General features: G+C 48.8%; 1 protein-coding gene and 1 pseudogene across 1 annotated transcript in view; both read left to right on the forward strand.

Annotated features, from left to right (window-relative positions):
• LOC144169085 (uncharacterized) overlaps positions 1-16,064 on the forward strand; it is a 54,688-nt gene extending 38,624 nt beyond the window's left edge. The window contains exons 4-5 of the mRNA XM_077698090.1: positions 10,715-10,940; positions 15,695-16,064. Coding sequence (XP_077554216.1) covers positions 10,715-10,940; positions 15,695-15,880 — 412 coding nt within the window. The 3' untranslated portion in view covers positions 15,881-16,064. The remainder of the gene's footprint in view (positions 1-10,714; positions 10,941-15,694) is intronic.
• Positions 6,360-8,249, forward strand: LOC144167280 (uncharacterized; annotated as a pseudogene).
• Positions 16,065-16,870: the final 806 nt, after the last annotated feature.

Genomic DNA, 16,870 nt, shown 5'->3' on the forward strand with positions numbered 1-16,870 from the left:
CCTTCGGCGCTTTGAAGAAATGCCGCTGCACGGACTTGGCCGCTTCCGAAGCATACCCCGAACGGCAGCCCGGCGCGCAGCACGTCAACAAACCGCACCGACACTTCAGATATCCACTAAAATATGTATGCACGATAACAGCACAGAGATAATACGTTAATACAGACGTGACGAACAGGCGATGCGCCAACAGCACAGCGTAAACACATGGCCGGGGCGAGCCTCGCTCCCCAAACTAGATCTCAACGCAATGCCAGCGCCACCTCTCGGAATGGCGACAAAATGGTGCCGCCTCTCGAGGCGCAGTTTGCAAACTGACCTAATCTAAAAACGTTGGTAGCGACACACTAATGCATACGGCGCCATCTGTCAAATGTTTTCCGAAATGTCTCGCCGGCTGATCTGCTAGCGGAGTGCCGGAGTGTTTGGACATTTTACGACTATCCAAACAAGTGCAAACAAACGCTTTCCCGTCAGTGTTGAATGCAACACATGGGTGCAGCTTGTCAGAACACGGGTTCTCGCTGATCGAGTGCAGCGTTGGTTTGCTCTTCGCCTTCACGTTCATCGCCGCTGATAAAGCGATCCGATCCGGCGCGTTTTGTGCACGGGTTCTGTGTCGGTTGAAAATGTCTTTTTTCACATGCCGCCTGTAGTAGGAATTACAACCACCGCAAAATAACACCTGGCACCAGCGGGGCCACATCTGAGACCGCGCTTTTTGGATAAACAGTGCGCGGTGCACCAAAGGGAACGAGCGCACGATTCTCCCCACGCGGCTGCGAGTTCGCCGCCGATACCAACTGCAGCCCTGCAGCTACGTACAGGCGGTCACAGAATAAACCGGACCAAGCGAGCGGTGCGCGAATACTATCGGCGCGACACCTTCCGGCCCAGCCCCTGCTGTCGAGATAGCGGAGGGCGCATGCGTGTCCCTCCCTAGAGTTTGTGCATGTCAGTTTCATTGATTTCGGCTGCAGCACTTTGATCCTCTCTAATGCGACGCGCGGCGGCGCCTTGCGCGGCGCGCCTACCGAGCGGGCGTGATGCTTGGTAGCGGCCGGCAGCGTGCGACATGCGCTGATGCCGCGTAACTGTGCGTTCATCTGAGAATGTTCGTTCGGCGCTCTTTTTATCATTTTATTGACTGAAACGCAAACTGGCGTTGAAGAAAGGCTGCGATAAAGATTCACACATGACTGAACCAGTGCTGGTCGTTATACGACAAACACACAGTTTTTTTTTTTTTTTTATTGCGGAAGTTTACAGTTGATAGAACTAAAAACAGCGATGTTTTTTTTTTTTTTTTAATTTCGAGTTTTCTCGTGCGGCATATGAGAGGCGGTTTAAAGATGGGAGGAGGGAAGAAAGTAGGAAGGAAAGAGTTTATTCGCTTCGGAAAAATAGACCGAAATACACAGCTGTCGGTGTGAGTGAATTGCTATCGAAAAGCAATGATGCGTTTCCTTCCATGTCACCCATTGGAAGGATATACAACCAATATACAATGTCCCTGTAAATTTTATTCAGCTGGGTTCATTTGAAACGTTTTAATCGTAGTTTTATAAGCACCGTTTGTTAAGCGTTTCTTGTCACTGTTTTTTTACGAAACACTTCAGGTAACCCGCATCGGCTAACGGGGCTTTTGTAATTCCCGATGTGGAAAGAGGATGAAATTGATGCTTAATTTTATACAGGATACTGCTCGCCTACGTGGCAGTGGGGGTGCAGCCTCCCGCTAAAAAAATGTGCCAGTAATTTCAATCGATGTAAACTATCAAACACGGCGAATGTCCTTTCATTGATTTATCTAGTATACCCTCCGAACATCTTCGAAGATATCTTTTCTCGGAGATATCTTTCCTGAATGTATATCTGTATTTAGCCCGATGGTATTTAGATACCAGCCCGGCTACATCCAACGCGTCCTTTCCAGTGGGAGGTGCTCCGTCAGCGTATGGGGCGCAATGAGTGCGGACGGCCTGGGACCCCTCGTCAGAATTTCTGGGCCATTCAATACTTCCCAGTACTGTAACATCATTCCGACAAGTCTGCTCCCCTACGTCCTGGACGGGTGCTTCATCCTGCAACAGGACCGAACCCCTGTCTTCACAGCACGAGCCGTGAGCTCACTGCTCGAGGAGCACGCGGTGCGACAGCTGCGGTGGCCTCCGTGCGGGGCAGACCTAAATCCGATAGAAAATATGTGGGGGATTATGAAGATGAATCTCGGCAAACGAAATGACTGCGGTCGCACGGCGGACGAGTTGTGGCAGGCAGTGGAAGATGAATGGGAACGCCTGCGCCCCCGTCCCGAAATCATAAAGTCGCTTTATGAGTCGCTCCCCCGACGCATTCGTGAAGTTATCAAAAACGACGGAAACCTCACACACAAATAATAAGGGGAACCACTCGGACAATTACCGATGTTTTTTTTTGTTTGTTTGTTCCGAACCGAATAAACCTTCGCTGTATTCAGTTCTTGCTATCAACTGTGTTTGTCGCATAACGACCAGCACTGGTTCAGTCATGTGTGAATCTTTATCGCAGCCTTTCTTCAACGCCAGTTTGCGTTGTAGTCATTAAAATGATAAAAAGAGCGCCGAACAAACATTCTCAGATGAACGCACAGTTACGCGGCATCAGCGCATGGCGCACGCTGCCGGCCGCTACCAAGCATCACGCCCGCTCGGTAGGCGAGCCGCGCAAGGCGCCGCCGCGCGTCGCATTCGAGAGGAACGGAGTGCTGCAGCCGCAGTCAAGGAAACTGACATGCACAAACTATAGGGAGGGATACGCATGCGCCCTCCGCTATCTCGACAGCAGGCGCTGGGCCGGAAGGTGTCGCACCGATAGCTATCGCGCGCCGCTCGCTTGGTCCGGTTTATTCTGTGGACGCCTGTACACCGCGAAAGGGCAAGGCCAGGCCGCACACATGCGGCCAGGTCATTCGTTCGCTTTTCCAGCCTGTGTCCATGGTGTCTACAGAGATGAAAAAGCCGAAAGAGCTGGCCCGTAGCAGACGGCAGTCTGTGGGAGCGCAATAGCGGAAGTACGTCACCGCTGAGGAGCGGAGCATCATGGGAGGGGAGGCCAACAGCGAAGAAACAGTTGAAAGGAGGAGGAAATACGGCGCGACGATAATTCGCGGTTTTTGATTTACGATTTCTCAGCTAATACTCATCGCTTTAACAAAGTTCTTGCAGGAGGAGATTGCTAATACATTGCTTTATTTGGTTACATGTACATCCATGCATCGGCGGAAGGCATTTCAGGACCCCCTTAAAGACAGCATTATTGTGGTTGTGCCTAGAGGGATGAAGCGAAACAAGGTTGTGTTTTCCCGATGTCTGATATAAAAAAAAAGGAATATTACGAGCATAAAAAAGATATGCTTGGTGCATCATTTGATTGAAAATCTAAGCACTGTGTATGTATGTAGCTGGGCTTTCTGATCCAGAGATAGTTGAGCAGAGCAATTGTAGTGAGCCACGTTATTGGGATGCTGAAAGAGAAGCAGTAGGACGGATGGGGCGCTATGCCAAGAGGAGGCGCTCCTCAAACGCACCTTCCACTCGCCTATTGGAGTGTGGTTTTGGGCTTGCTGATGCTGGTGATCCATGGTTTCATTTTGCACAAGAAGCAGGCACAGTCTGTCTCTCTCCTCTCTCATCTTTCTTCTGTTTTTCGGCTTTTTTGCGCTGAATGGAGGTGTGGCTCCTCTTGCCGTTGGCTGCATGTCACCAGTGCGGTGCAGGAAAGCCCATTTCTGGTAGTGAAGAGCATGGTGCATGTTTGTAGTGGTAGATCGTGAGCACTTCAAGTGGCCTGAAGATGAAGTACAAGTTTACTTTGTTAAAAAGACTGCCTTGTCCCAAGAAGAATACCATTTCTATCACACAGACTTCAAAAAATTAGGGGGGATATTAAGGAAAACAGATGAAGCGGTGGTGACTCACCAGCCACCTTCGGCAGTTTCTATATGATGTCACAAAACCTTGCGTGATTTGTGGCTTCCAACGTAAGCGATTGCCAAGAAACATGACTGTGTGATTGTAGTGGGGCATCCAGTTGCATTTGATCATATCACCTGGATGGTAACATGCATTTAGCACCCTGGTAACAATGTTTATAGTACTGGCACACAATACGTCACTCCTGCCGATGGTGCTTATCTCTAGCAAGAAATTTGAGAGTTCGTCAATATTTCATATTTTTTTTTAAATGCGGAGCATTTCTTAGGCTCGCCTGGTCCTCCGTCGTTGATGGCGGCGCCGTCCACACGCTCACTGCGCATGCGCAACTCTCCTCCTTACATTCACAGCTCCGCAATACTACACTGTAAAAAAAAGAAATAGTTAGCAGCGCCCGGTTTCGATCCCACAACTCTCTGGCCGCAACGGGAGGTACGCGGTGCTCTTCCCACGACGCTACAAATCCTCATTCCTCATTCTCATTCGACGCTACAAATCCTCATTCAAACTACGTCAAGAAGCTACTGATACAACGAAGGTACGCGAAGCTGCACGTCAACGGAAACGACGAACTGAAAACTTAGAGGGGGATGCTGAATTTCCCGTGGGAAAGCTGTGGCGGGAAGCGCCACGCGCCTTGCAACTCAACCAGCCCCGTCCGCAGCACCTCTGATGCTGATTGTGGCAGGATGCCCCTAGGGATTGGCCAACCAAAGAATCCATCACGAGATAGGTTCGCGTTCAACCACCGTCGTCATCTTCCTGTAGGGGAACCGCCGAAGAAGAAGAAGAACGAGAAGACAAAGCTGCGAAGAGGAGGGCGTGTACATTGCTCTCAGCCGGTGCACCAATGTCAACAACCTTTACCTCACCAAAGCTGACGGAGACTACCGATTCTACCACAGAGACAACATCGACAAGAACATGATGGACGAGTTTCGGCGCCTCGAGAACCACCACCTACTCACCGTAACACAACAGCACTTGCGTGCCTTTGCCACCGGTGTGGACCCGGACGCGGAATTCCCTCTGGCGCTAGTAAAAACCAGATCACTCAACATAACGGCAACACAATGGAACCACACGGAACCGCCACGATGCTTCGCATCCTCATCCGGGTTCCCCACGGGAAGATGGTGTAATTTTTTTTGTTTGTTTGTTCAAAAAGACATCTGTCATGTATGGAATGGAGGTGAATGAGTTTCCCGGGGCTCTCTTTTTCGAATTGAACAAAGTCGTATTTTGTCTTCATGGCCCCTTCAAACGAGTCTTACATTTTTTTTTTTCCCCGCAACTTGTTCTTCATGAGGGCAGAGAGTGTCAATGTTAATTTTCCCTACCTCGACATGCACTAGGGTCATTTTTTTTTTTTTTCGAACGCTTGTAATTGCCTGTCTGTCAGCGAGAACTGGTAAGTGGGCATGCTAGTGTAAATGTATTTCCTGAATCCTATAAAGAAACGTCGCGGACCATTTGCCGAGAGTGCTAAACTGCTGCTGTTTTTATTTCTGTGGTCTGAGCGAGCAAGACCCGTCTGTTTCGCAGAAGCGATCATCTGATGTGTCTCATGTGTCTCCCAAATCTCGAGTGGGCGTTCCACTGGGCATTCTGGTAGTATTTGAACACGTTATTTCTCACACCTTGCTACCAGGTTCCAACAGGAAACAAGAGGCTCTCCTAGAGGGATTATGGGAAAAAAGAAAACCCATCTGCACATGCATTTTTTGTTTGGAGTTATAGCTGGTAGTGGTCTCCAAACAGTTGACTCTGTGATAGGATAGCAAAGGGGCAGCTGTGTCATTTTCGTGTGCATTGAACATGTTGTATCTGCACCTGCTGATGTGGCTCAGTGGCTAAGGTGTTGTGCTGCTGAACCCAAGGATGTGTGTTCGAACCTGGCCACAGTGGCTGCTTTTCTGGGGGAGGCAGAAAGCGGAAACGCTCATGTGCCAACAAGGTGTCTAGCAGCTGGGAAAACCGGGACTTGTCTGGGGAATGTTATCTTCCGGGGAAAATCGGGGAATCGTCGGGAAATATTGTCGAAAAGCTAACCCAGTCAGGGAAAATGACTTGAAAACATCATAGAGTGAAAAAGGAATAAATTCTGCGTAGAGTGGAGTGCGGACTCAGCTCACCCGAATCGATGCAAAGGGAGTAGCCAACACGAACAAATTCGATCCAAGCCAGCGGGGCTTCTAGCAGTGGCAGGGTTGACAAGTATGGCCTTTCTTCTCTGGGGACCTGGCAACCTTTAGCAGTGCAAGCTGGGTATGCTGGGTATACGTTTTTGTTGTTTTTGTTCAGTCGTGTTTCTGGAACGGTGGAACCTTCCTTCGACGTTGTGGTGTTTGCATCGTATTTTCGCAAGGGAAATCTCCAGTGACGATGTTGGTAGCAAGAAAGTGCTCCTTTCATCCGGACTGGACGGACTCGAACATTTCGGAATATGCAAGCTGGATTAAGCCCTGGATTAAACCTTGCAGTACTCGGAGCACAATGTGTAGCAAAACATTTTATTTGAGCAACATGGGAAACACGGCAGTTTCCAGTCACACGTCCAGCAGAGAGCATCTTGCTGCTTTGAAGTCTCAATCAAGCGCTTCGCAAACTGGAATGTTATCCTTTTTAACGGCAGCAACGAACATTTTTTGGCCCAATGTAGTGGAGACTGCACCTGTGCACCCGAGGAGCCACCACAAGTGCAAAAACATCAATAAGCGGGCTTTTTTTTTTTTTTTTTTTTTTTTTTTTTTTTTTTTTTTTGAAGAGTGCTGTGACAAAGGTCGAGATAATTTGGTGCTTAAGCATGGCTGCGACTCATGGATTCCTTCGGTCAACAGTGGCGGCGGCCGCACTCCTCCCTGTTATGTTTCCGGGATGTGAAGTCGCCCCAGAACTTCAGCTGGGAAGGAAAGGGTGAGGTATACAATTTGCAATGGTGTTGCGCCTTAGTTTCAGAATAAGCTACTATCAAGCCTTGCCTGTGTGCCATTCGTAGTCGTTTCGTTTGACAAGGTGCAAGACAGAGTGGCCCAGAAGCAATAGATGGATGTGCTTGTCCGATATTGAGATGACACTACTGATGACACTGAAAATGCAGTACCTCACTTCATGCTTCTTGGGGCACACCTGTGCGGAGGATCGGGAAGTTGCATTCAGGAAGGCCCCAGAAGAGATCGAGCTAGCAAGCCAAGGTACTACAAGTTTCAATGGATGGGCCTAATGTGAACATGAAGCTGTTAAGGTAACTGAAGAAGGAACTGAAGGAATCAGATGAGAGTCGCAATATCCTAGATACTGGAAGTTGTGGATTGCATGTAATGAATGTGGTGTACAAAGCAGGCCACGCTGTAACTGGCTGGGATGTGATAGCATTTCTTCACAGCAGCTATGGCCTGTTCAAACGTGTACCTGCTTGTTGTGCCGACTACATCGACTTTACTGGGAGTGCACTATTTCCTCTCAAGTTCTGTGGAGTCAGGTAGCTCGAAAAGGGGAGGGTGATCACCAGGGCATTACAAGTTCTTCAAAACTTGGCAAAGTTCGTAAAGTGCTCTGTGAAGGCATACAAGTGGACGATGTGCTTCAGCTACAGTGCCGTTGTGAATGCAGTTGGTGATCAGCTGTTGCCAGCAGAGCTAGCCTTCGTGCTGTCGATTTATGAGGAACTGAAACCATTTTTGGCAGAATTCCAGACCAACAAGCCAGTGGTTACCTTCCTTTCAATGGCAGTGAAGACCATCCTACAGTCGCTGCTTGCAAGAATTGGTAAAGAAAGAAGTTACTGAAGGTTTACCTGGGAAAAACCCGAGAACTGTGTACCTGTAGCTGCCTTTGACATTGGGTTTGCTGCAAAGAACGAACTCTGCAAGGCACCCAAACTGCCACCGCATAGACGCGGCCCTCCGCCAGGCATACCACGAGAGCCTAGGACTGTACAGATGCACTAGAACGGACCGCCTCCTTGAGCTGGGTGTGCACAACACACTCGCCGAGATTGCTGAAGCCCAACGCATGAACCAGCTAAATCGCCTCTCAAGCACGCCCACCGGTCGCCACATCCTCGACAAGGCAGGACTCCGGCCTCTCTACGACCCCCCACCGCAAGCACAACTTCTACCCCCGGTCTTCATTCGCCGCCTGCACATCACGCCCATTCCGAAGAACATGCACCTGGGCATCCACGACGCTCGTAGGAAAGCCCGGGCTAGAGCCCTCAGTAGACTGTACGCCAATGACGAGAGTGCACGATACGTAGACGTGGCCGCATACCACGCCAGACCCGGGCAGTACGCGGCAACGGTCATGACAGCGACCACAGGCATCACAGTCACCGCGGCCAGCTTCCGAGCAAGCACACCAGCGCAAGCAGAAGAAATCGCCATCGCCCTCGCCGCAGCCGACCCCGGCTGCGCAGTCATCCTCAGTGACTCAAAATCGGCCATACGCAACTACGGTACCAACGCTGTCGCGGCAATCGCGGCACGAATTCTCAGCAACGCTCCAGGCTCTACCACCCGACCCTTGAGACTGCCATGGTTCCCCGCACACGAGGAGCAGGCCCCCGGGGTAGACCGCGCCCGCAACCGCAACATCACTGCGGACCAGGCTGCTCGCGAACTCACCAGTCGGGCGGCCCCCCAGGAGAGGTCTCCCCCCACGCCCTTGAATCCTGGACGGAGATCCCATGAAGATGCGCCCTACTCGCTACCTACACCACTAGAAGACTATGGCACATACTACGGTGGTACCGAGACACCAGGAGACGGTTCTCGGCCCCACACCCCAACCTCACTCGAAGCGAGGGGACCCTCTATCGCCAAATACAGACTCTGTGCTCACACCAGTACTGGGCCGCCACATAGCCCCCGCAATCTACGAGACATCCGAGTGTACCGTCTGCCGCGCCACTCGCGGCACGCTGGCCCACATACTACTATGCACACCCCAAGACCCCGCACCCTCAAGCATCCGACAGCTACCAGTAACAGTGCGAAGAGCCATCACCTCGTCAGACTATAACACCCAGAAATTAGTCGTCCAGTGCGTCCGGGAGGCCCTGGAGAGGCAGCGGGTAGGCGGCGCGAGCCCCTTGGGGCCGAGCGCCGGACGCCCGACCTGAAGCTCCTAGGGCTGGCCCGGATGACGCCATCGGCGCCACCGGACCGTTTCTAATCAATAAAGTCTTTTCTCTCTCTCTCTTGCTCCGATTCAAGAAAGGCTGTGTTTCCTTTGTTAGTGTGCATTCAAAAGGTGGTGGAGAGGTCACCATTGAAATATGAACTAACTAGGGGTTCCTGTCTCCGGAGCCTGGTCCAAAATGACTGACCCTTGCACTTGAAGTGCTTTCAGAGCACCAGTGGCCGATTGGTTTACAAGCAGAATGAGCCCATCGTTCGTGCACACACATCTGTTAACTGAGCCTCACCCGGGAAAACTGAAAAATTTTGACAGGAAAAAACAAGCTGGACGTTCTGTGGCTAGATCTCTGCTTGCATGATCACAAAAAGCTGCCGTCTTTTATCAAGATCATCCTTTAATTGTCTGACAGCAATGCTGCCGTAGAAAGAGGCTTCTCTGGCTAAGGCGTTGTGCTGCTGAGCATGAGGATGCAGGTTCGATTCCCGGCCATGGTGGCTGCTTTTCTGATGGAGGCGAAAAGCAAAAACGCTTGTGCGCACGTGATTTCGGCGCACGTTAAAGATCCCCAGGTGGACAAAATAATCCGGAGCCCTCCACTATGGCAAGCCTCATCGCCTGCATTGCGTCGGCACGTTAAACCCTACAATCAATCAATCAAGAAAGGCTTCTCAGTCAACTGAGAATGCCTTGTGGAAAACATGAAAGAAGACTCACTCCTAGCATGACGACTGGTGCACAATGCTGTGTTGGCAGCAGTCTGAGGGGACAAAGTTGAAATTACTGACAAGATGGTGCTGATGGTTTGCAATTCCTTCAGGGTCTTTAGGGAGGAATTGCAGAAAAAGAAGACAAAGACACAGGGAATAACATGTTCAGAAGAACAAAAAAAGTGGCTGTTCTTGTCAAAGAACTAGAAGATAAGAAGTGAAGGCTGCTTGGTGTCCTCATCTTGCAAGAAAAAATAGACGCTCTTATTAAGAAGTAAGAGGTGTGCTTTGAGAACGGTTATGCAGTGGCTGACACTCTTAAAGAGCAAGAGCAGATTTGTGTTTACACAGACCTTGTGCAATAATAGACACTCTAGGCAGCAGCTCAAATTTGGGGGAAATAAGTTATGCTTGCACTGTTTAAATAAAACAGTGCTTTGTGTTCTACACTAATTGTATTACATATGTTGCCACCTCTACAGCAGTCTGGGAAAACCTGGAAAAGTGAGGGTTTTAAAATAATAATTTTCCGGGCACCCTGGTGGAGATGTTGGTTCACGTTGAAGATTCCCAGGTGGTCAAAATTCATCCGTAGCCCTCCACTACGGCACGCCTCGTAGGCCAGGTGTAGCTTAAATGTGTTAAACCTCACAATCATTCAATCAACCAAACAGTTGACTCTATGATGGGATAGTAAAAAGAATGGCTTTGTCAGTTCCGTGTGCATTGAGCTTGGATTGCACCGTTTTCAGCACATGCTTGGTTGTGGAGGAAGTGCTTGCCAGTGAAGCGGCAGGATCTGTTGTCACTTACCTTTCTTCATTTCAAAGACCTCTGTTTAATTGGCAAGTAATAAAAATCCGTTGCATGCGTGCCACCATTGTCTCTCAGGTCCTCTGCGTGGGACGACATTGCGCGGGCGAGTGCCGCCATTGACGACGCTGTCGAGCACAACGTGGGCCTGCTGAACAAGGCGACCCGCTTCGTGTTCAGCGTCAATACGGGCACTGCCGCCACGGGGGTCGAGCGTCGCTGGGCAGCAGCCTTTGACGAGCTCTGCGGGACTGCCTCCCTGCTGGAGCACCTCGCCAGGCTGTCCAAGAAGCCCCAACCAGAGGTAAGCTGCTCGCTCCACCTCCAATGGCGGTGGCGTTGTGTTGAGGCCGTGGGGGATGAGGCACTACTGTGGCGCCTTTGTTAGTTTGGGGGAGCCGAAGGGGACAACTGGGTTACTTTTTTTAAAGGAGCACTGACACGAAAATTTTATGTTACACTTTTATTGCTTTTATCGATGCTTAATGGTCTGGCCAACCTGAAACAGCACTTCAAATACTTCAGCGCGCGATAGTGAATTACATTGAACGGCCTGAAAATCATTTGTTTCTAATTCCCGCGCTTTCATCCAGAACGGCGCATATGACAGACTCCCTGCCTGACCTCACCGCTTTGTGCCGACGTCACCGGCGCCCGCTTGAGAGGGTGTTGCGCCCGCTCGCCGCTCGTGAAGCCGCGCGCATGAAGTGACGTCCCGAGTTTTTGACAAGCGCTGTCGCGTCACTTCTTTTCCTCTCCTGGAGTGATCTCACGCTGATGTCCATTTCCTGAGTGCCGCTCTGCGCGCTGCTCCATCGGCGCGATAAATGAGATCCAATTGAACTATCTTCTTCGCGTCGCAGGCCGCTCATATTTCAGCCAGGGTATTCTGTTGAGTGAAGGAAGTGAACTGTGCAATAATATTAACGCTGAAAATTGGTGTCAGTGCTCCTTTAGAAGCAGCGCTTGTCGCTTTTGAAGGGGGCTTCGCTGGCGGCCGGCTTGATGGGGTCTGGGTGTCCATTGTAGGTGGGCAGACTGGGCGCTTGGGTGTTCAAAGGAATTTCTCGTTCCTTTGGTCCAAGTCCAAGCCAGCTCCCCGGCCAGAAACGTTCTCGGCGGTTGGCCACAACTCGGAGGTGTAAAAGCTACTGTTGCCAGCGTGAGAGCGCCTAGTGCCAACTGTTTACGCTTCAGACCGCACCGGTGCCTCGCTCCTACTTGGTGATGCGATGGTTGCGTCGCAAAAGAATGAAAGGGAACAGGAAAAAGAAACGCCAGCTTTATGTACTTATTAATGCGAAGCTTTAATGCCCTCACTGATGCCATTGTAGGCCAATACGCTCTGCAGGAAAGCCAACTTTCTCTGACGATGATGAATTATCGTGGGTGAAGTGAAAGAAAAATGCATTGACGGTTACTATACCCCCTAATGCAAAATTTGTGTGCAGCACAAACTGTAGTCTTCTCGGTCATGGCGCATATCTTCTGCGTCTCAGGAAGTGATGGTGTGATCAGCGAACGCATGGCAGCGCATGCTACTGTGCTGTTATCTCACAGTGCATTGCAGTCTCCGGCGACCAGGTTGTTGCAAATCGTCCCGCACAAATGGGGTTCACATGAGCCTGGCGAAACTGTGAGGGGAAGGCAGTGAAAGAGATGACGCCATAGCAGCGCGTCCCACCCTCCCCTTCACACTTTCACAAGACACTCCGACGTGCAGCTCGTGCAGGCTCAGCATACTGCCCCTCACCCTTTCGCTACACTTTCTTTTGACGTTTCTTTCTGTCTTCGCTTACTCGGTTACAACCACAGTAGCAGCCGCCAGAGTACTTGTGCACTAAAAACGGTTCCCGTGACCGCAATCGAGCCTGCAGGGGTGAGACAGCTGCCCATATTGCGCAGTTTTGATACAGATAGGTTTTCCTGTGCCAGGCTACTCCAAAAGCTTAAAAATTGCAAAAATTGCGCCAAACTGCTCTAAAACAGTCTGAGAGCCAAGGATTTTAATGCTCCCGTCAGTTTCTGTGGGGGTAAACACTTACTGGCAGCATAATTTCCCAGCACCCTTAAGGTGATGCTGTTTGAAAAATTTAATTGATTGATCATTCAATAAAAAGCCCCCTATAAAATTGTCCCTGAAATAGTTTTTTTGGAAGCCACAATGTCGGGTTGCACATGTTATATTCCGTAAGTTTTTAAAGCTCTCCCATCGTAAACCATTGCAAAGTCCTGTATAAAAATATTTGTTTACTGAGGCGACAAAACTTGTTCAAGTTGATGAAAAAACGGCAATTTTTGGAGCGCCGTATCTCCCGAACCTATATCCGGAACGACATTACTGGGCGCCGCCATCTTGGTGGGGTGAACATAAACATGGCCGGCGGGCGAAGCAGTTGCTCGTGGTTCATGCTAGTTCACTCTAGTTCAGGCAGAGCTATCTTCGCAGATTTCTACCGTGGTTTTGGTTATGGGAGGGGGGGCTAGGTTTACATTTATTTGTTTGATCTGTAACCGGAAGTTGCGCCACTCGAAAGACAGAGTTCATCAAAAACGGTGCCCACGAATTTGCCGCGTTTTGGCCTTGAGTGTGAGGCGCGGTGCGTGAAGTGAAACTTCAGACTCATTGCGGTGTTATAAAACGAGTTATTGCTGCCTTTGACAGCGAGCTTGCGAGTGGCGGGAATGGGACGGTCGACACTGCAGAAGGGGCGGCGCAGGCTACATCGCTGCAAAATGTTCAAGCAGTCTCCGATAGCGGAGAGATTTAGTATAGCGGAAAGCACCACTTTAGCGCGCCCATAGCGTTAGCGGGCACGCTAACCGTCGCGTAACGACGCGTTATCCGTTTGCGATAGCGGCGCGCAAACGTTAACGCCACAGCTAAAACGCTATACTAAAACTCTCTATTATGCTCGCTGGTAATAATGGTTCAACTATCTCAAGTGAAATTTAATGCCAAAAGGGAGGTGGCTAAACATGCCAGCGTTACTCAAATTACGATCGTAGTGAACGTGCACCTTGGGGATTGAAATGGGAGTGCTGGTGGGGTGCGACGACTGTAATTTCGCTTTGCGCAACTTTTGCCGTGGCTTTACACTTGTGCCTAAAGCCGAGTCTGGGATTACAAAAATAATAACTTCGGCATTCGCATGATAATAAAAATGCCTTACGATTGGTTAGTTTTTTCATTCGATATTTTCCATGGAACTCCACGCTATCTATGCATCACAGAGCCTAAGAATTTAAAAATGGTTTGTAAAATGTAGTGCAGTTTGTACCTCGTGATACTCTGGTAGAAAAAACTTTATTGAAAGGCTGTTTCAGCGTTATGTACGTTCAAAACTGATTAAAAAGTGCACCCCCCCCCCCCCCCTGAGTTGCCAAAAATTTGATTTTTTAGGCACCTAAGGTGACATAATAAATGTCGTCAACTGCTCCAAATCAAGGTTCTTCTGCTCCAAAATCGAGATTTCGCTGCTCCAAAAACTGCTCCCAAATCTGATGCAGCTGTCTCACCCCCGAGCCTGGGTCCCTTGCGTTATGAAGCTGGTGCCTATTCAATTGCTTCATTTTGACATGGTCAAAGTGAACGCCAAGCAGCAGATACCAATTTGCGCCATACACCCAAACCCAAATGTTAGGTCTACAGAGTGCACACTCGAAAGTTACTGTGGGTACTCTTGAAAAGTGGCGTGTACCTCCAGAGTAGCACATATTCGCAGTGTGGGATTGGCCAACCAAAGAATCCATCACTAGAAAGCTTCGCGTTCAACCATCGTTGTCGTTAGACGGAGGGGTGCGAGATTTTTTTTTCTCAGCAAATAGTGCTTCGTTGCTTGTCGAACAAACACATAGAGTTCTATGAAATGTAGGGTCTTTCAGTTAAAACAAAATTGCATTCAGCCTTTAGTGTCCTTTAATCACGCTATATTTCAGCATTTTCCTTTCTTGTTTTGTGTGTGTCTACGCCAGCTCCGAATGTTCTAGGCTTCTGTCCATGCACGAAAAGGGAAAGCGCAATAAATCAAGGTGTTGTACGCGTGAGTTTGTGGCTATGTTAGTTTTCTGAACTACGGAGTATTCAAGGTAAAATAGTGCCATTCCATTCAAACTCGAGATTACTGACTCGGATATTTGTGAATTTTGAATGTTTCACCATCCTTGAAAGCACGGTTTGCACCAATGTGTTTCAGAAGCCATTTCTGTGTGTTACGCCACGTACCTATAAACGCCAGTGAGAAGCATTCAGAACAGTTATGTTTCATATTTTTCATGACCTGTAATGAACTTAAAGGAGCCACGAAGACGAAATACAAGTTTGGTTCATTAGGAAAGACTGCTCGGTCCCACTAACAATGCTACTGATTTTATCACAAGGTGCAAAAAAATAATTGGGATTATTACGGAAAACAGATTAAGCAGTGGTGACTTCTAATCAATTTTGGGTGATTTTCCACTGGCGTCACAGAATCTTGTTTGCGCGATTAGGGGCCTCTGACCAAAGCCACTGCCACGAAACGTGACTGGGCGATTGTAGAGGGTCCTCTAGTTCCGTTTGATTGTACGGTCGAACCCCGCTGCGACAAACTCTGCTTCAGCGAAATAGTTCCTATTCCCTGTCAGCTAGCCGTACAAGTCAGTGGAACAAAGTCCTCACCACAATGAACCATTTCTCAGGCTTGTTTTTGCTTCAATAGACTTTTCACCCAGTGGAGCTGGGTTTGAACATTTATTTTACTATAAAATAAGCATAACACCAGACATTTTTTACACATCCGCATCACTTAGTTTCACTGAAGAGGTGCACCTACAGCACCACCCTTAAAACAAGCCACAAAACAAACTCAGCCACAAATGGACACCATTGTTTGGTGGTGATAGCGATGCGATAACGCGCCTCATAGCCCAGGAGTAGCTTCGGTGCGTTATTAAACCCCAAACATTTGAATTCGAATTTGAACATTTGGTGTGTGCATCTGTGTGTACTTTTATTGGAACGAGAGGTGAGCCCACAATTTCTGTTCCCCCACGAGTGGTGTACATTTTGCTGCGCAGGTGCTGCTCGATGTAAACAAGGCGAAGCGGTTCCTTCAAGAGAACTATCTCGTCATCGCCGGCGTGGTCTACGCGTCTGTCACGTGCGGGCTGGGCGACGGCAGCACACAGCTCGACGCCCTCAATGTCGACTGCTGGCGGGCCGTAGCACGCTACCTGAAGCTCAGTGATATTCTCACATGTTGACAGTGGACGTATGCTGGTGCTTCGAGGACTCTGCGGCGATCCTTTTCATTCTAACGATGACTTGAATCAAGGGCGGGGGAGAACTTCATAGCTGAATACAGTGCGTCTTTCCTGAGAAGCTTGAATCATTTGAAAATACCGGGGAATGACACCAAACTCATCAAGTCTCAAACAGGGGCACTGGTCTTGAAGACTTTTTTTCTTTTTTTTTTTTTTGATTTTTGTTTTTTGTGACATATGCATTGAAATTTTCTTATTTAGTGAATTTCAATGCCCTTGCCGTAATTGTGCTGTCAGTTTTCACCTATGAGGTCCAAGCTTGGAGTTGTGCAGCATGTTGAGCAATTTTTTTCTCGCCCAAATTTTTTAGCCTGCCCAGATGTGTGAACGCTATACAAGGACTAGAGAGTCCGACTACTATACGAGAGCAGTAATTTTAACGTTGCTACAGCAAAAGCTATAACCGTAAATAAATACCAGGTCAGCAAACACAGATATTTTGTAAAGCAGACTGCATGACATTTTGTGGTAGCGAAAAGAAATTGTTTGTCTTTGTCGTTGTATTGCACTGTCAAGTTCAGAAGCGTTTGAATGAAACAAGAATTATGCGGACGCTACCTGTGAATACTAAGATATCGTTTTTAAGAGTTCACCTTGTTAAAAAAAATTATTGGATCTGAAGAAACAAGGCAAGATGTTTGGAAACATAGAAACATAGGCAAAAAGTGGGACTTCAAAGTGTAACAGCTTTGTTAATACTCACGATATAATCTTTGGGAGGTACGTTGTTTGGGGCCTGTGGACTTCAAATAAGATTAGTGCAGAAAAATTATTTTTTTGGCAAGTTTTCAGTCTTCAGCACCAGTGTCGCCTCTTCAAAGACGCGAGGTTAATTTGCAGCACTGTGGTGTATACTATAATTGTGTATTTGTTCCCGCGACATTTCGTGCTGCACCAAACACTCTGCCCTGTGTACCTGGGTTCCTCTTG

The sequence above is a fragment of the Haemaphysalis longicornis genome, unplaced genomic scaffold (genome assembly GCF_048455015.1).
Source record: "Haemaphysalis longicornis isolate Haplotype H1 unplaced genomic scaffold, Haemaphysalis longicornis Haplotype H1 scaffold_2, whole genome shotgun sequence".
Taxonomy (NCBI): domain Eukaryota; kingdom Metazoa; phylum Arthropoda; class Arachnida; order Ixodida; family Ixodidae; genus Haemaphysalis; species Haemaphysalis longicornis.